This window comes from Lytechinus variegatus, chromosome 9, assembly GCF_018143015.1.
Source record: "Lytechinus variegatus isolate NC3 chromosome 9, Lvar_3.0, whole genome shotgun sequence".
NCBI classification, from domain to species: domain Eukaryota; kingdom Metazoa; phylum Echinodermata; class Echinoidea; order Temnopleuroida; family Toxopneustidae; genus Lytechinus; species Lytechinus variegatus.
The window spans coordinates 19,985,890-20,006,259 of record NC_054748.1 but is presented as its reverse complement, the minus strand read 5'-3'; the positions used below and the strand labels follow the sequence as shown (position 1 = coordinate 20,006,259).

At 38.8% G+C, this 20,370-nt stretch overlaps 2 protein-coding genes across 5 annotated transcripts in view; both read right to left on the bottom strand.

Annotated features, from left to right (window-relative positions):
* Positions 1 to 325: 325 nt before the first annotated feature.
* The window catches only part of LOC121421278 (UPF0489 protein C5orf22 homolog), a 29,886-nt gene continuing 9,841 nt past the window's right edge, over positions 326 to 20,370 (bottom strand). The window contains exons 1-7 of one of the 4 annotated variants that reach the window (XM_041615945.1): positions 15,750 to 15,911; positions 14,182 to 14,327; positions 13,436 to 13,585; positions 10,910 to 11,894; positions 4,490 to 4,665; positions 1,930 to 2,151; positions 326 to 998 (exon numbers count right to left, since the gene is read on the bottom strand). In XM_041615945.1, the coding sequence (XP_041471879.1) occupies positions 878 to 998; positions 1,930 to 2,151; positions 4,490 to 4,665; positions 10,910 to 11,894; positions 13,436 to 13,585; positions 14,182 to 14,267 (1,740 nt within the window). In that variant the 5' untranslated portion in view covers positions 14,268 to 14,327; positions 15,750 to 15,911 and the 3' untranslated portion in view covers positions 326 to 877. Of the gene's footprint in view, positions 999 to 1,929; positions 2,152 to 4,489; positions 4,666 to 10,909; positions 11,895 to 13,435; positions 13,586 to 14,181; positions 14,328 to 15,749; positions 15,912 to 20,370 lie in introns of those variants that run through there. The other 3 variants (XM_041615946.1, XM_041615944.1, XM_041615947.1) reach the window with 3 other exon arrangements.
* LOC121421279 lies at positions 17,013 to 19,588 on the bottom strand. The gene is made up of 2 exons (XM_041615948.1): positions 19,413 to 19,588; positions 17,013 to 18,722 (listed from the first exon to the last, which is right to left on the bottom strand). The coding sequence occupies exons 1-2, from the start codon at positions 19,413 to 19,415 to the stop codon at positions 17,319 to 17,321; spliced, it is 1,407 nt and encodes a 468-aa protein (XP_041471882.1). The 5' UTR covers positions 19,416 to 19,588; the 3' UTR covers positions 17,013 to 17,318.

The window sequence follows — 20,370 nt, the reverse complement described above, 5'->3', positions numbered from 1 at the left end:
TTTGAAAATTGTCATGGATGATGAGTGAAACTAATACCACAATCTAATCTAAATAATATAATTATTTACTTGACATTTAGTCGGCAGGGTATCAAGAAATTTGGTACTAAAAGATATGACAAAATTTATAACTTTTGTCATATCTTTTGCTTGTATAAAAGGATTTAAAGCGGCATATTTTTGGTGCGCACTAAAGAGAAGAGACAAAATTTATGACAATTTTTGTGACAAAAATTATGACATCCACCAGAATACCGATTTTGTCATATCTCTGTGATAAGATAAAATATGGAGAAAAGACTATGTTCAGAATACCGCCCCTGAGTTTAAGTTAAACCCGACTTCAGAATACAGGCCCATGCGTTTAAGACCACTTTTCTTCCCTCCCTTGTGCGATCTTTATAATTCATGTAGGTTTTGATGAACTACAAGCACCTGTCCATAAAGACTACTCATAGGCCTGAGTTCCAAAAGGGGGTTTTGAAAACTCAAAGTTGAGTCCATGGTTTATGCAGATTTCCTGTATAAATTACGCTTAATTCAGCACCTATCAGGAGCATGTATAAAAATGTCCAATGCTGATGCACGCTTTTGTCACAGTGCGCCAAATTGACGCCTGTTGCCGTGATTATCCATGCTATTTTATTTAGGAGTCCACTCCTCAAACAGTGGACTCATGATTAAAATATCTAATCTTACCCTGGTAACATTTCTTATACACGCACCCAATAAGCGCTAAATTAAGCATAATTTATACAGGAAATCTGCATAAACCATGGATTCAACCGTGGGTTTTAAAAACCACCTTTGTGAATTCGGGCCATAAACACTAATTTTCTAGCCAACATTGGGTCTTTATACACAGGTTTCAATGTTATCAATCTGCTTCATATTCTAAATGTATATCCAGCTTGTCATATAGTGAGTGTAACATCTTGATAACCTTGCATTGAATTCCATCAACCTGGTGTGCTGGGCAATAATCATCATGGGAAGACCTGAAACATATACAAAAAAATAAACAGATATATCATTATATTATCATTATTATCATTATCATCATCATCATCATCATCACCATCATCATTGTCATCACCATCACAATCATCACCAGCATCATGATCATCAACATCACCATCATCATCATCATCATCATCAATCATCACCACCACCATCACCATCAGCATCGTCATTATCATCATTATCATCATCATCATCAATCATCATCATCACCCTTATCATCATCATCACCATCATCAATCATCATCATCACCACCATCATCATTATTATCCAGTCGGCTTAATCAATCATATAACCATCAAATACAAACATTAGGATAAAGAGAGTCATATGGATGCTGGGAAAGGAAAAATATCAACTAAAGGACTATAACCTGTATGTCTTCCTTGCCAATCCATGTACATTTATCTTGACCTAAAAAACATACCATGGGCCCGTTGCATAAAACTGTTTGGAAGTTAAGAGCGACTTCAAGAACGACTGGTGATCCTTTCTTTTGGTAAACGGTATATTCAGTATATTCATTGGCGATAGCGCGTAAGAAAGGATCACCAGTCGTTGAAACACCCCCCTTAAATAGTGAATAATGTAGTTGAAGAGCACACAACAATAGAATCAAACATAGTTAAGGATATAATGAAATATAACCAAAAAGGGAAAACAAATGAAGAAAAGAAGAACAGTGTCATCCTGGGTACAAGTAGGGCACACTTTCTGTACCATAAAACATTATGGACATTACACTTTAAGCGCAGTGGAAATAAAAAAGTTTGAAATGGCCATTTTACAGAAAATATTTAAACCCTTCCAAAATCCTGTTGGATGATGTAGAATTAGGTCCAAAAATGCAATGTGCATTGAATTTCATGATAATCATGTTTGTAATGAAAAAAAAACCTTTAACTGACCTTGATATAGTGACCATAGTAGGTGCCGGCAACTCTTCTAGAAGCTCTCTTGTCGTCGCTATCAAGCTATCGATCTCCTCGTCGGAGCTGACATGGTGAGGCAGTTCACCATGATCATCGCACGTCAGCCCAGCCATGTGGACCATCTCAGGGTCCAGGCATTCTGGTTCGATGTGCGGCGTCGACTGAAGAGATTTGACCAGTTCAGTAATCTTGATGAATCTATAACAAGGAGCATGAACAATAATATCTGGTTGAGAAATATCATACAAGCTAAAAGTGCTAATATTTAACAGCTGAGTGGAATCATCTCAAGAAGAAAAAAACTTTGGTTTAGAATGCTACTTTTCAATTCTGTGGACACAATTTTTACAAACAAAAGAATCTGGTCCATGAGAATATCAGGGACGGATCCAGGGGGGGCACATTTTTCGGAGGAAAATTTTGACAAGCAAAAAAAGAAAAAAAAGGGTTTTTAACCAAAAATTAAGGCTATGTCATACCGGAAAATATTTGACAAGCAAAAAAAAAGGCCTTTATTTTCAAAAGAGGGGGCACACCTCTGTTTAAATGGCATTACATACAAATTTCAATTTTGCTTCTCAAAAAGGGGGGGTGGTGCACAGGCCGGCTGTGGAGAATATTAAGAGAGACTTATAACAGATGGTCTTTTCTGGACAGGTCCCTGAAATGTAGCAAATCCTGTACACAAAGGCCGTATCCTGAAGTCAGGTTTAACTTAGACCATGGTTTAACTCTGAGCTAAAATTATGGGAAGCCAAATGTGTCAAAAATTTTATTAAGTTGTATGTTTCTTATGTTTACTGCACTCTTTCCTGATTCATCGATGGTGAAGACGATCATCTATTCATACTTCCTAGACAATTATGAATGATTTGAGAGCCAAATGAGCTGAAATATGATATCTCCACTGTTAGTGATTATGTACCAATTGGCTATCCATACTTAAACCACAACTTTAAACTTGAGTTTAAATTAAACCAGACTTAACAATACGGGCCCTAGACTTCCCAATTAAGGAAGGCTATAAGAGTGGTCTTTATGAGCAGGTGAACTTTGTGGGCAGGTTCTTTTAACTGTTACATTGGGAATATTATTCAAGTGGACTCTTGAAAATTTGACTGTCGTAACCTTCAAAACAGAAAGATTAGATACACCAAAAGTGAAGTGGAAGACAATTATCTGAATTACAATAATCATATCGGTCTTACAACAGAGGGGACAACTTATTCATGATTAGTATCTACATACGACCCGTTTGAACTAAAAATCCTATATGAAAATTCTATGATACCTACATTACAAGTACAATAAGACACGGCAACAATTTTAATAATAATATAGGGTATTTATATTGCGCACATATCCACCTTGTTAGGTGCTCAAGGCGCTCCTATATGGCATCTGATCAGAGAAGTTTTGCATTGGCAACTTTTTCTGTGAAACAGAACAAAGTGTAGGGCTATTACAGGGTTCCCACAGAAGTTTGAAAACAGAATTCCATGACTAAATTGCTGCTTTCCATGACTTCCTGTGACGTCCTGGGAGTCATGTAGAATTTGGGATGTCAAAAAACTGGGAAAAATGGTAATCATGAGCATCAATTATAATAGCAGAGTATGAGTGTTGAGAGGCATGACAAACTGGAAAGCTGCCATAGCCAAGAGGAAAATGCAATTCCATGACTTTTCCGTGACTTTTCGAAAATTTTCCCAATTCCCTGACTTTTCCCTGACTTTCCATTACCACAATTTTTTCCATGACTGTGGTAACCCTGTATTTAAAATCAATCAAAACCCGCCCATTGAAGACTGATATAACCTTGTATCTCAAAATTCAAATATTTTGATGACAGCTCAGAATAAGCTAGCTTTTAGAGTTTTAACATGGGTAGCAACATCTTTTGCTTCAAAAGAGTTCTTCACAGGTATCAGGAGACTGATATAAGACAATATCAGACTGCCACCATTGCTATAGTTTTATAAGCATTGTGGCCCAGTGGATTAGTCTTCTGACTTTGAAACAGAGGGTCGAATCCAAGTCATGGTATAATTTCCTTCAGCAAGAAATCTATCCACATTGTGCTGCACTCAACCCAGGTGAAGTGAACGAGTACTCCTGTTAGGAAGAAATTCCTTGAATGCTTGAGTGCCTAGCTAGCCCAGCTAAAGCCGGGGAAATAATATCCAAGTCCTTTGGAAGCGCAAAGAGACGTTATGCACAATGTGTTATGCACTATACAAGAACTGACTATTATTATCATTATTATTATAATACAGACTTTTCTAAGCTGCCTTCAAAATTTTTAAATTTTGAGATACAAGGTTTTATCGGCCCAGCCATGATATGTGAACTTGCATTCCCCATGACTGGCACATGTATTGGCCTTGGAGATCTTCTTCTTATTTTTAATTGTTCCCATTTGTGTTGTATTATATATCAATGTACCCTATGAAACAAGTGGCATGCTCTAAAAATATTGAACTCTAATTCCTGATAAGTAATAGGCAGCAAGAATCAAGCAGAATTATGCACTTACGTTTCCCTATCACCAAGCAAAGCATCATAACCGTCACCATTGAATGCAGCCTTCAGCCCAGCAGACAGTTCGCTGATCTGCTTGCCTCTCTTCCTCTGACATGCTTTCAGTGCTGGAACAGATTCATCTGTGGGAGCAGCGAATCGATACAGTTCATCCATCAGGTTGTATTGCTCCTTTATCAAAAAGGAACAAAACAAATAGTTTTAAAGGAATGCAAACGCTCCTAACAGGCAGCATTGGGGTAGTCTTTGATCAATAAGTGGGTCTCCACACCAAGACTAGCACATACAACACTTGCTGTTTAATAATAATAGCTTCAACATTATCAGGTGAGACGATTTGTAGGGCACGAGGTTTCATTGATTGTTTTATGTGATTGGTCTGAGATTGTTAATTTGAGCCCCCATACATATTTCATAGATCTCCTGAATAAGACATGCCCAATCAATAAACCCATTGCTCATTTGAAAGCAATACCAGCCTACTTGCAATATTAAGTTTTTTAATGAATGAGGAAATCAACTTTTATTTAATATCCATATATTTTCATTGATCTTTTACAGTTTACGTATTTTGTTTTTATTATTTTTAATTTACCCTTTCCTCATTAATATGTACATGTATATAAATTTTCATTGCCTAAGTATTCTTGCCTATACACATATTTCTCATGTCAGTTTTTACAAAGGTTACTGTTTTTTAATGTTTGAAATATGTAATGAGTCTTTTAATTGTTTTTACTTTGTATACGGGCAAGTCCAAGAAAAGGTCACCCTGGAAGGCAAAATTTCATCTTAATTTAAGAAGTTATCTTTGGTGGGGTAAGAAAGCCCAAATGTTGAATTTTAAAATTTCATTTAAAAAAAATTGATAATATGCATATTTATGCTAATTTGGGGCACCTAATTTGCATAATCAGTAAAATGGGCGTTACGTATGGGACAATTATAAAAACTCATAGAAAATGAAAACAAAACTTCCAGTCAGTCGGCAGGTCCCAAGAAAAAGGCTTCTTTCATCCAAGTGATATTCATGACTATAGGGGTTTTGCATATTTAATGAGCTTGATGCGGACCAACACACCTCTTTTCATTTAGTCATTGCTGCTTTAATTGCGCATCAAATTTTATGATTTTGGTATCATTGTAAAGAAGAAGAATCATTCTTTCAGGTCATGTGTTTGCATTTATTCAAAGACTTTGTAATATAGGTTAAACATTTGATCTAAAACATGCTACAAAATAATTATTTTCACCTGACAAAATCTGCAATTTTTACTCTTTATTTTTGTTTGAGCCCAAATTATTTTTAGATCATGATAAAGCTGAATATGTATGCTTTAAAATGGTATAGGTTTCAAAATAACAATTGGTTTAATCGGGTCAAGATCACACTTTTCATTGGCCAAGTACAAAAAGCAGCTTGAAAACAAGAATACTGCACTCTGATTGGTCAAAGAGACCACACACTGGCAAATTCCAACGGTTCCAGTGCATGGATTCATGAGAAGGTCACACTCCCCATGTGGTACTCTCCTCAAATTACCCGCGCCTGTTGTTGTGCAAACCTTATCCAGCCAATCAGAACTCTGGATTTCATGCAACTACAAATTTCATAAATCTCGTCTTGTACCTTGGTGGGAAAAGTGTGATCTTGACCCGATTAAAAGGCGCCGCATATCAAGAGTGGCATAGTGAGAAAGTAGAGAAGTTCAGCTTTACGGTGATATATATATCATTGAGGCTCAAAATAAAAAGATTTGCACAATTTGCAAAAGAAAACAGAGGAAGAAAATTCAGTTTTGAGGCACGTGTTCAGGGCAGGAATTCACTTATTTATCAAAATATTGTATGCAAAGTAAATGACCAACATGAAAGAGTAACATTTACTCTATCTGATGGTGTAATGATATTTCATTTTACTTGAGGTTAAATCAGGTAAATTCTAAGAGAAAGAAAATCTCACGAATCACGAGATTTTGCAAGGAGGAGGATTCAGCCACGAGATGATTTGGATGAATCTGGCCTTTTTGCTCATTAGCACAGGGACCTGCGGTCTGACTGCTTCTGAGATTTAGTCACAGGTGGGACATGGGCCCCCTTACATCTTATTACTTTAGGCAGAAAAAAGTGGTGTCATCTAATTAATTATGCAAATTAGGTCTTGTCCAAGGATGGAATGTCCCATACGTAACATTTTGAGGATGTTTTTTGAAGTTATTTCTCATAATACAATACTTGTATTGTTGCATCTCTGGGAAGTTCTAATTTATTAAGTATGAAAATGTTATACCCCAATAAGTTTCAAAAATGGAGTTTACTTTTTAATTAAAAGTTAATTAAAAAAATGTTACGTATGGGACAACATGTTACGTATGGGACATTTATACACAATGTCAATGGGGAGATTTGTGTACAAAGTGAATGGAGAAAAACAAATTTCAAGAGTGCTCTAAAAAGTGATTATTTACCTTTTCTTTAGTTTTTAAACACTGATTTGTTATGAATACTGATTAATGAATACAATCCAAGCAAAAAAAAAATTGTGAAAATGGAAAAATATGAAAAAATAAAAACAATAGAAATACATAAGAAATTCATAAAACCATGAAAAACAAGGAATAAAAAGGTTGAAATGGCTAATTTCCCCTTCAGTCATATCAAATATGTGTCAGTAAAACATTTAAAAAGAAAGAAACTCTTTTGTTATTTCCATATTTTAAATTATTTCAATTTTTTGAATTATGGGAAAAATTGTGTACGTTCTCTATGGGGACAAAATGTCCCATACGTAACTGTTTAATTAGAGTCTGTAATTAGAGGGATTTGGCTTATGACATGAAACTTGCCATAAATATACTATAGTATTGAGACTTCTATCACACTAACTTTTAAGTTGTCAAGTGAAATACTTTAAGAGAATTCTCAACTTGAAAAAAATGTATTAAAAATTGTCTTTTCTCTGCGTCCCATACGTAACGGCGCATCTTTTCACTCTAAAAGGTCAAGATCAAGGTCATATGTCACAATTTTTTGCATGATTATTCTTCTCCTAGATGTCTACCATCATTAGGGTATTCAATCTAATCAAAGTCATTTAACACTATTTTTAAGGTCATTAAAGCCTCTGAAATGTCCCATACGTAACGCGCGCGAATTCTTGGACTTGCCCATACATGACCAATTCAGCCATTTGGTTGCGACTCATGTTTTTAATAAACCTTGAATTGATTGATTGAATTGAATTGAATAATAATAATAGCTGGATTTATAAAGTGCTTTTTGCCTGATGATACAAAGCGCTGCTATTACTACCCCCTGCTTCAGCTCGAGCTACTATCACCGGCGCTCAGTGCATTCAAGGAATTAATCCTGCCGGGTACCCATTCACCTCACCCGGGTAGAGTGCAGCACAGTGTGGATAAATTTCTTGCTGAAGGAAAACACGTCATCGCTAGGATTCGAACCCATTAGAAGGCCTTCAGTACACAGTCAAGGCATTACTAGGCTACACATTCAGACCCTTAACTCAAGTGAAGGGTTTGCACAGCAGACTAGGGTGGGGTGGGGAGGGGGGTGATTACAAGTTATTTTGGGTATGTGCCACTAGGGGTGACTTAAAAAAAAAGATCTACACCACAAATGTAAAGACATGGATTGCTCTTTCATAAAAAAATCCTTTGATATGGGTCCCCTTTTCATTAAAAAAATCTTTCGACACAAGTCAATTTTTCACCAAAAATCCTTAGGTTTCTTATGATTACTATCATTCCTCCTTTTCCCCTCTTGGTTTTAGTTATAATATTAATAGGTCTTACTTTCATCAAAATAAGAATACTTAGACATGAGTGCTTATATATTACAGCAAAACGACACATGTATGTGGGTATGGGTTTGGTGTCCTCAGGCTCAGCTGCAGTACCCCATTGCACTATGATCTGAGTCCCCCCCCCTCTATATTTCGACCTCCTCTATTAAACAGAAACAAAAATGTATACAAGTTCAACTAAAGAGGACATGTTGGTAATTTTTTTTAAATCTTGCATTAAAGTAAAAGAGGAATAAATTTAATCAAATTTTATTAAATCTTCACTTAATCTTCACTCAAGCTACGCTTATACAGTGCGTATCAAAAAAAGTTTACACTTTGAAAAAATCCTGTAAAATTATACATTTGTAATATCCTGAAAATTTTTCCACATTTTAACATTGGTACAGATCCATTTAAGCCAATGACGATATAACTGTCGAAAAATATTTCTGCTTGAGTGAGCACCACTTACTTTTGAAAAGTTGGTGAAAAATGATTTGCGCAGAACTTTGAAATAGCTATGCGAATAAAAGTAAACATTTATCATGAAGAACACGTAGAATTTAACAAGTAAAATTGATTTGAAGGTATCTTTGACCTCTTTTAACTTGTTTCCTTGCCCAATACACTTCGAAGAGTGCATTGCGCCCCCCCACTCCCCCACACACCAAGGCCATCAAGACGATATTTCATTTACATGGAGCTGTGATTTACATAAAATGAATTAGGCTTGATTTTCATTTTGTTAATCATTGTCAACTTGGGAAAAGTGTGGAGAAACAGGTATTAAATGAACAATTAAGTGTCAACCCACTTTAAATAATAACAAGTGGAATGCCTCTGGCCGTCTCACCTGCATCACGCGGTTCAAAATAGCAGCAGTGCTGACTTTGAATACTACTCTAACTCGCACAAGATGTTCAGTGATACATGGTTACTCTTATGTCCACTTTTTATGAACTAGACCAATAAACTTACAGAGATATGATGGTTATTCAACAAAAAACCCCAACATGGCCAAAGTTCATTGACCTTACATGACCTTTGACCTTGATCATGTGACCTGAAACTCGCACAGGATGTTCAGTGATACTTGATTACTCTTATGTACAAGTTTCATGAATCAGATCCATAAACTTTCAAAGTTTTGATGGTAATTCTACAGATACACCCAATTCGGCCAAAGTTCATTGACCTTTGACCTTGGTCATGTGACCTGAAATGCGCACAGGATGTTCAGTGATATTTGATTACTCATATGTCCAAGTTTAATGAACTAGACTAATAAACTTTCAAAGTTATGATGGTAATTCAACAGATACCCCCGATTCGGCCAAAGTTCATTGACCCTAAATGACCTTTGACCTTAATCATGAGACCTGAAACTTGCACAAAATGTTCAGTGATGCTTGATTACTATTATGTCCAAGTTTAATGAATCAGATCCATAAACTTTCAAAGTTATGATGGGAATTCAACAGATATCCCCAATTCGGCCAAAGTTCATTGACCCTAAATGACCTTTGACCTTGGTCATGTGACGTGAAACTCATGCAGGATGTTCAGTGATACTTGATTAACCTTATGTCCAAGTTTCATGAACTAGGTCCATATATTTTCTAAGTTATGATGACATTTCAAAAACTTAACCTCAGGTTAAGATTTCAATGTTGATTCCTCCAACATGGTCTAAGTTCATTGACCCTAAATGACCTTTGACCTTGGTCATGTGACATGAAACTTTAATAGGATGTTCAGTAATACTTGATTAACCTTATGGCCAAGTTTCATGAACTAGGTCCATATACTTTCTAAGTTATGATGTCATTTCAAAACTTAACCTCAGGTTAAGATTTGATGTTGACGCCGCCGCCGCCGCCGCCGTCGGAAAAGCGGCGCCTATAGTCTCACTCTGCTTCGCAGGTGAGACAAAAACTTAGTGAAAAAGTGCTGGAGATGTCTGATGTAAACTTTTGTTCAGATTTAGTTATGTCCTCAGATCCAGCTGGCACAAAAAGGGTATAAGTTGTGCTTACTAAGTGTTGAAATTTCAATTTGAGTGGCAAATTTATTAAAAAATGCTTGAATGTATTTGTTTTTATCTTAATTTACTAAAAGTGCAAGGGAAAGGTAAGAAAAATGTTTGCAAGGTAAGTTTGATTTTGCCCTTTCCCCTTGACACTGCGTGAAAACGAGCATTTCTGCGCAAACAGATTTCTGACAGCTTTACAAAAATGGACAGTGCTCACTCAAGTGTAACATTCTGTCAAAACTTTTACTTTCATTGGATAGATGAGACCCGAACCAAAGATTATATGTGTAAAAATTACACACAAGTTGTACATTTTTTAATTCCCAGAGCTTTTTCAAAGTGTAAAATTTTTTGATACGTACTGTAGTGGCAACCCATGCAACCTTCTAAAAATCGATATGCATTAATAGAAAATGCAATTTTATTCGATGTTTTGCTTGTCGGTTATACGTATATTATCATTGTATTTACTTTGTTAATTTGTTAATATGAAAAAGTGTTATTATTAGAAATTAACCAATAAATGAAATGAAATAAATTTTTGTACAAAATGAAGTCAGGGAAAAGATGATTACCTTTGTGTACATCTGTTTGAATGGGTTCCTCGTGGAGAAGAAATCTAAATCAATGTCTAAAATGAACTTTCCACTGAACTCCGAATAGTCCTGAATAACAGTGTCACATGTGCCGAATGACGGAGCACGCGATCCTTGGACTTGTCCTCTCCCCAAATTGGCAACACATGTACCAGTCTCAATGGAATTTGGAGTTATTTCGCTACTATTGCACTGGTGAGTATTATCTGTAGTTTGCTGGTCATTACTATCAATACTGCACAGGGAACTCCTGTCTTCTGATATATTTATCTCGTGCTCAGAGTCCCTTTCATTCAAATTGGCAACACTATCATGATGCTGATTACAGTTTCTTATTTCAGTTTTGCTTGATATTTGCTGAGTTGGGCAATTTGTGTGAGAGTTTATGTCTTGTTCATTGTTGTAAGAGGAAGATGCCATTTTGTCTGACTTCATAGCATCCCTGTCGGATTCTACATCATCGTGATCATGTCTGTCATTTGATGGAGCGTTCCCACTCTCCGAAGACGTTCTTCTAAGCAATTGGACATTGCTTTGACTACATGGATCGTTCCCATTCTCCAAAGACATTCTTTGCGTTTCAACCTTGTTCTGAACAAGTCCTGCAGTGGATGAACCGCGTTCATCATCATCATAGAACGTCCTACTTTCACTTTCAGCATTGTTCAGATCAACTGAAGCACCTCTGCCACTCTCCAGTAACGTTTTACTTTGTGTTTCAACACCAGCATGAACACTGCCTTTCTTAACTCTCAAAGGCATGTCCTGATCACCTTTCTCCCTGCTCAAGAATGATGTACAGCGTGACTCCATACGCACCGATGGGGAAAAGGTAAAGTCTTTGCTCCTCAGACACTCTGTTTCCATGGTAACAACATCAACAACCGCATCTTTTCCATTCTCCATGTCTTCTTGAGGAGCAAAAAGGAGGTCACTGACGAAGTAACTATCCGGCCAGTTGACTCTGGAGTGAAGTATCAGGAAAGGAAGAGAAAAGGAAAGCAATTGAGTTTATATTGTATCTACACGCAGATAAATTGTTATAGCTTTTTCAAGTACTAGTAATTTGCTCAATGTTGTTTTTTACCTAATCTATTACATTGTGATGTTCTGTGGCTTTTAATCGTGTTTAATTGCATCTGATTGTCATGTGCAATCAACCATACTGATCTACTGTGCAATCGATCACCATGCTTTTTGTGTTTTGGGTTCCTGACAAATACAACAGGGGAAAAGGTTTCAATATCGATGGGTGATTTCATGTCCAGTGTTGGACTTGGTGTTGAAATTTTGATTGCTTCCCCCAGCTCCAAAACTTATTCTGAGTTTGTAAAACTGATCCAGATTACACTATTGACATCTCAACAACTAGTGGGCGACTTTTCGGGACCATCTTCATTTTATGATTGGTGTTATAATATTGTAAAAATTCACCTAACACCAACACCAAAAGGTCAACACTGAACTTGAAATCACCAAATGATGCGAGCATCAACATATCAATGAAAATAAATTCAGGGTCATGTAAAACAAAGAAAGAGTACATGTATGTACGAAATCAGTAGATGATATATGATGAAGTATTTTAGTCTGATATACTGGAATCTCTTATTGTTTCGTCTATGATCTTTCCCTTCTCTTCTTTTGATAGAAGGGTGCTGCAAAGCCCTCCCATACCAGAATTTGCAATTCAATTTCAATCAAGAGGGCATTCTAGACGGGACTCACCACCTGGGGGGCGCTTCATGAAAGGACTTGTCGGACGTTTTATCCGACAAGTCTCATTTTATCCGACAGTTACCAGAGGAACAGTGCCTCTCAGCCAATCAAATTCATGGAAAGATGTCAGATCTGACAACTAGTCGGATGAAAATATTGATGAAACGCTCGCCTGGTCCCAGCCCTAACATTTTTCTTTGTCCAACCTATCTGTAGAGAATCCAATCGAACATGTGAACCATACCATTTAAACACTCTGGCCCGTATTCTGAAGTCGGGTTTAACTTTAACTCGGGTTTAAAGTTGTGGTTTAAGTATGGACAGCCAACAGTTACATACATCACTAACAGTAGAGATATAATATTTCACATCAGTTGGCTCTCAATTCATTCATAATTGTGCAGGAAGTATAAATAGATTATTGTATGCATCATCGATGAATCAGGAAAGAGCACAGTAAATATAAGAAACTTACAACTTTTAGTAAAAAATTTGACACATTTTGCTTTCCATAATTTTAACAGAGTTAGACCCATGAGGTCTAAGTTAAACCTGACCTCAGAATACAGACTTCTGTAACTCAAGAAACTATTTTAGAGAACTGGTACTTTAAAAAGGTTGCTATTGTATATTTCTTTACAGCACTGTTCTTTCATCCTAATTTAGAGATTTTTGTCACAATTAGAGCTACACTGGGTTCAAAATATGGGCCATTATGTTGTAGATGATAATTATTCTAGTCTTAAATTACCTACAGGGCTTCCATACGAACAGTACCAAACTAACCTTAATTTCCCAGATGACCTGTCCTTCCCGACTTTGACCTTCCGTGACCCCTCAGGAAGTTGATCCGCCCATGGAGGTTTGACCCAGGTCACATGACCAAGATGACCTGCATAGATGGCGGGCATGATCCAGTTCTCAATGCTGAGGACACTGGAATTCATAAATTGTAATCTTGTTTAATAAAATGAAGAGGATTTTTCTTAAGATTAAACTTTAAAACTTTACTAAACCTAAGAAACTTATACCAAATAATTTCTTATTAATTTAGATTTCAAGGTTGCTGCTACTTAGGAGAAACCTATTTGCATTTGATTGCAAATTTGTAATAACTAAATTGTTTATACAGATCATTAACCATGTTTTTAGAATTGATACTAGAATAGATGACTGCATGTGATTAATTTTAGGACACAAATATTTCTAAGCACTGCATACTATTACCAGGCTTTAGCATGGCTACCCTGATCAGGCACTCGGGAAATCATGGAAATTTTCCCTACATGGTAACCATTTCCTACACCTGGTTGGATAGTGGCAATGTAGATAAACGCCTTGCCAAAGGGCAGGAGTGCTGCAGTGGGATTTGAACCCCGGACCTTGTGGTTCAAACTCCTATCCACTGAGCCCTCTCTTCCTTTCTTTTTCCTGCTTCATATTGGCTTAAAACAAGGATATCCCTGTCCAGCGGAGCTGGTTCCCTAGGATAATTAAGTGGTATACATCTCAGATTCCTAGATGATACTCACTCGAATAACTGATGCTTATCAAAGATGATATCTGCAGGCATGTTGGTATCTATCTGTAGATCTGGGTGTGAGTCAAAGTGAAGCATCGCTATCCCTTCAAATGGTAGATGACGTGACGCAATCGCTCGGTAGATCGGCTCTAGGACCTAATGGCGAATGATAATAAACAAAAAGATCCCATTAAATGCAATATTACTTATAAAAATATGTTTTTGATTAGTTCACCTCAAAATATGAGGAAGTTCTTTAAAGGCTCTGCAAGAAGATTATCTTGGATTTACTAGCTTTCATTCCACATATGTGCACTACCACCCCAAAACCACCAATAAGTCACCAGGTAAGGTTCCCTGTAAATAGCCAAAATAGTAATTTTGTCTCAAAAACCAAAAATTACAATAAAAATAGCTTTTCTGAAAGAGCAATGCTTCTTCTTCATACTGTAAAAATTTGAAGTTGTAAAGTTGAATAAATTAAAAGATAAAATGGTTTTTGGACACTACTTTTTCGGACTGCAAGGAAGTTTCACTGAGATTACACAGTATGCATTTCTCATGCTTGAGTGAACCCCAAACTTAAAACCATGTTTTCTCCTGATTTTTCAAGCTCTTGCTAAATTGCCTCTGCACTCAATCAAGTACTTGTAATGGTTATTATTGGTAAATTTTAACATATACTATATATTTTTAAAGCCTAAGAAATGATTTTTTAAGCTCAATAAACATCTCGATATTCATTTTGGTTGACTTATTGTTGGTTTTGGGGTGTTGGGTCACATATCTCCCTTCTTTCTTCATTCAAAATCATGGATCATTATTCAACCATTCATTTATCAATCCATTCAATTCATTACCATAATGCATCAGCGTATTCAAGGTAGGGTCTAACAAGGGAAGTGTATAGCTTTTGATGGAGGGGTAGAGATTCCTCTTAATGAAGTTCAGCACCCTTGTTGCTTTTGTCGTAGCATGTTGCGTATGTTTGTTCCAGTGAAGGTCGCGCTGGAGCTGGATTCCCAAGTACTGGGGAGTGTTACATTCTCTTTTTCTTCCAGTCTAATTCCTATCATTGTGTATTTGGTAGAGTCAGGCTTCAATCTAACTTTGCTGAATGCATGTTGATTGTCTGCAATGATGTTGAACTTACTCAAATGACTCATCACCTGACGCAGGTCTACAGTTAGCGTGATCAGTGGTAGCTCCTTTCTTGAAGATGGGGTATATATTTACCAGTATCCAAGGATTATTGAAAGATGGAGTTTGGAGGAAGAAACGACATGCTTCGACACATTTTCTTCTGATAAGCAAAAAAAGTTTTGATGGTTTAGAAAGCTGTCAGTGTCAGTTACTATCAAATGTTGTTTCTTAACGTGTTTTGCTACCCAAAACTCCCGTCCGTGGGATGATTCGCCGCGCGCTCCCTCACAAAATCATACCTCCGTGAAATCTACTGGATTCTATCATCCCAATGTTGGCAACTCTGCAATATAGGTGCCAGCTTGTAGGCTGCTAATTTCAAAGACTGGTTAAGTGTGGCACTTAAAGCTAAATATAAGAGGAAAAGGCTCCTACCAATACTTCCCTGGAGAGATTCCTCAATTCTGGTGTAAATCAGTCGAGATCAGCTTCAAGTACGTCTGTTCTACGTCTTCAAGCCTCTAGAGTGGTCTATCATCCTCTGTCAGAAGCAGACCTGTATGGGGGTGGAGTGACCCCTCCCCCCCCCCCCCCCCCCCCCCCGGTTCTATGAGACTTGGTCCCACGAGTTTCCAACCCCCATTAAACTTCTGCAATTACTTATATTTGAAAATATTCTGTTGATTCATATTAACCCCCAAAGTATCAATGATAATATATTTTTTCATGCTTTGTGTATTTTTAAAATTCTATTTTGATACTGTTATGTTTTATGTTGTTTTTTATGTAAAATTTCTGTACAACAGTCTTGAAATAAAATACTATTATTATCATAAGAGATATTATCTCCAGGCTGAGGCATGGGCTGACACAAGTCCATTGGGTATAACAAATACTCCCAGCAGTACTCAAAAGCTCGAAAATGCACTGTATTTTGTCAATCCACCCACATGTTATTCAAAGTATCCAAATATTGCTACTCGCAACATGTCCCTATTTTCACTTTTTTTTCACAATGCCTTTTGAAGATTATAAAAAAAAGTGATTTACCAGTATTACCATGTCCCACAACTGTAACCAATAATTAAGTATAATAATCTACTACCAATAATTATCTATAACACAAATTCTTTCCTTTAGTAAAACGACACCTGCAAAACTGTCAAAACGCTAGGCACAACTGTGCAACACTTTTTGAACTTTAAATGTTACAAACCAATTATAACACCCAACAACTTAGCTACTATATACATCGGAGGTAGAATATTTATGCTCCTTGCCTCCTCTGGGTTCTTACAATCCCCACCAAGACATATAAAAATGCAAAAATATATAAAAATCCATATCCCTGGAGGGTCCCCCCTCCCCAAAAAAGCTCCACTTCCCCATGGCAGTGGGCTGCCCGCTGGCCCTCCCCTGTCAAGGCACCATCTTACCAAGGCTGTGCAGTGCATTGCATTCCTTTTCGGTTGGAGGACTGGCTCACCAGTGTCCAACCTAGGTCCCCCAGGTGCAGGAAGGGGGCGTCAGCGCTGCCATTACGTGGAAAGGGCCATTTGAAAACTCTTCCCTCCAGAAAGTGAACCATTTGACAATAAATAGATGGCCTAAATACAAAAAGGAAACAAAGACAAAAGAAGAAAACAAGAGGCACAGAGAGGAAGCGACTCAACTGGTCTCTTCCCGTGGCTGTCCATGGCCAGGGATATAGGGGCTTTCGCATCGGCCTCTGCGAAGGACATGCGTTTACCCTCCGCGTTAAGCCCCTGGGTTCGTTTCCGAACCAGGGTCGAGGCTGAGTCCTCCGATGCCATAGGGGTAGCCGATGCTCCCCCCTCAGCAGTTGTCAGCACGCCTGCTGCAGGCAGAGCCAATTGAGCTGGGACATAATCCCTGCAAGACCCAGGTGGTGGTGGCAGGGACATTGTCCCTGCCACCACCGCCTGGGCCTGGCAGGGACATTGTCCCTGCCAGGCCCAGGCGGTGGTGGCCTCTGCTGCCTTGCTACCGACGTTGGGGAATAGTGCTCCCCACCAGTTTGGGCTGCGCGGCTTCCGCTGGCATAGCCTCCCCCTGCCCCGAGGTGCTAGATCCCCCGAGTTGATGTAGCTGCACAGTTTCTTCCTCAGTCAACTGCTGCACCAGCCATGCCAGGACACGCCAGTGGAGCAATGCGGCGATGGAATTTATTGGCTGCGCCGTAATACTTTCAGGACGGGATGCTCCCAGCTGATCTAGGAGGCGAAACATCTCCTCCTCCATGGCCGGTGGGATGTGCAAGTTCCAGTTGTCGGGGGCACTCCGGTTCACGAACCGGATAAGAGAGTTCAGGTTATGTGTGCCAGTGAAACACTTGGCCAAGAACTGTAGACACCCCATTACTTCATGAAGGGGGAAATCATCCCCCGCAGGTTTATCCTGACCCAATCGGAGTGCAGGCGGCATGTGTCGGTACACATGTACCTTCAACTTATGATGCGGCCGCTGCTGGCAAAGGGGACAAGGTCCCCTCACTTTCCGCTTGTTGACCGGCCCTCCCGTAGCCCCGCCAAACGTGCGCTTGCCCAGGGTGGCGGGTGCACCTGCCAGGCCTCTCCTACCCACCTCCTTTTTCTCGTGCGGGGTAGTCCCCCTCGTGGACGGTCCCCCAGCCTGGGCTTCGGGGACACGCATGTCCTTGAAAGGGGACTCCTGACGGTCTGGTCGTGCAAATTTGGACGCAGCAGATGGCTTCCCGCTGTTCATAACCTCCTCCTCAAAATTGGGGGCGGTTAACAGGGCAGCTGGTTTCAGACTAGGTCCCACCTGCTCTGGAGCGCACCTCGCGGTCGAGGCCACTGGAGCATGCAAGCCCTGGGACCATGGCGCCTTTGCCGTCGCCGCCGATGACCTTCCTTCGAATTGAGGCAGATAAGCCAGACCTCTTGGGAAGCGACGCTCCCATGCCATAGCGGGTTCCCACCAGGGAGTGTCTGGGTCAAAGAATAATAATTTATCGTCCCTACCCCTTTCATCTAATAGGGCAAACCGATCCTTGTATTCCCCCAGGGACAAACGTTCCCTGAGGTACTCGTGCAGGCAGAAGACCCAACCTGCATCTGCTCTTTCTACTGCACGTGCGTACGCCCTATCTAAGAATCCCAGGACAAGGTCCCAAGACAGCTCAGATGGGGCCATCCTAACAATCACACCAGGATATGGAAGGAGCCGCCCGCGCATGAGCCACTCCAACGCACTCCAACACCTAATTTGCCTCTCAGAGAGGGGCCTATTAGCCCCCTCCATCCCAAGAAACCCTGGGGGCGCCTGCGTGAAACCCCCTTTGGTGGGTGCCGCTTGGTCCGAAACACCTGTCCCAAGGTCTGTGCGTCCATCAGAGAGTAATGGAAGGTTGACCGCTTCCTCCCCCTGCAGAGAAGACAAAAAGGGAGAACAGAGAGAAGTGGTGAGAACCCTGCAACCTCAAGGGAGGTGGTTAGAAATTCATCATCCTGGCAGGAAGTGCACTTTAGTATCCAAGCAGGACCATATCATCCCAACAGGTTGTTCTACAAAGTGGCCATGGTGACTTCATGAGTGATCTGAGTAGCCTTAGTCAATCTGCCAAAGTATTCTCCACTATCCCCCGAAAAGGTACCCCCCCCAAAAAAAAAAGGGGGGAGAAAAAGAAAACGCAAAATGAGAAAAGGGAGGGTGTATTACTTGATTATTTTCCCTTCGTTTTTTTTATCAAAAGAATCAAACCCTTTAACGAAACATTCTTCTTTAATTATGTCTACACTCGCGATTTAATTAAAAATAGCAACCATGTAAGTTTTAAAATGGCTAAATATCCAGAAGTATCGAGACCCACTTGCTGATATAGCATTGGGGAACGGAATGCAAGGGTTAGGCCCAGTGGCCCCCGAATGTTCTACAACCAAGATAAAAAAGAAAAGGGAATTAAAGAAAAAAAGGAAAAGTGTAAGGTAAGATATCTAGATGTCAAAGTTAGATTCGCACGAAAAGGTTTTTTTCTCACTTGCTTCACTCACTTGGAACATAAATAAATGATTATAACACTAAAGTTAGAATTTCACATTGTGCTATGACACTTACCATTTTGTTACCAAACTATATGGATTGTTTGGTGACTTCTCTTTGCAGTTTATTATGTATTTTTCTTGATCTTCACGTAGATGCCCTTCGATCAGCGACGAAATAAATTTTGGCCTAAAGAGGGCACGCGATATTTTTCATCAGCCGATTTATTTACAGTTCTGAAGCTTGTACTGTTATTTTCTTGCTCGTTCAGTCCATATTCATCAACATCTTATCAAAAGATGGCGTACTTCACCTATAAGTATATCCATGAGATGCAACCTGTTGATATTTTTGTACAATTTCCTATTTTGCGTCAACGACTTGAATCGAGACTGTTAGAAAGCAAATATTCAACTGTTTTTTTTTGTAATTTCCACCACAGTATTTGGACAGATGATCGGAGTATCATGGTCAAAATTAAAGCCTTTGTATAGCTTTGGTAAAGGGTCAATAATGTGATTGATAATCGAATATCATCTAATATGACAGTCTTACTGAAGCGTAGAGACCGTTAGATATTTTTCCAACTGCACTTCTCTGAGAAAATTTCAAATACTCAAATCTTGGATATATAGCGCCCTCTCTCGGCGATGCTTGTTTTAAATTTAAAAAATGGGCATTCAAGCACTTATCTTATAAATTTAGTGATTATATATCCAAAAGTTACAGACAAAGAACATATCTTGAAAGTTTCAGCCCATTCCATGATTTGGAATAGGATTTAATTGAAAGACAAAATCACACAGATATGGGCAATTCCATGGTAACGGAATTACAAATCAGAGAAATTTTGCTGTTATTTTTGCTCACAGCATCCAGATATCTCAATATTTTCAAATTTTCTGAACCTAATACTATGCATGGCCACTAGTGCTATATACTGAACCAAGATTTTTAGAAAACCCCTCACACGTTCAGATGTGAATGACGGATATGTGCTATGGTAACGGAATTACCAGAGAAATTAGTCATT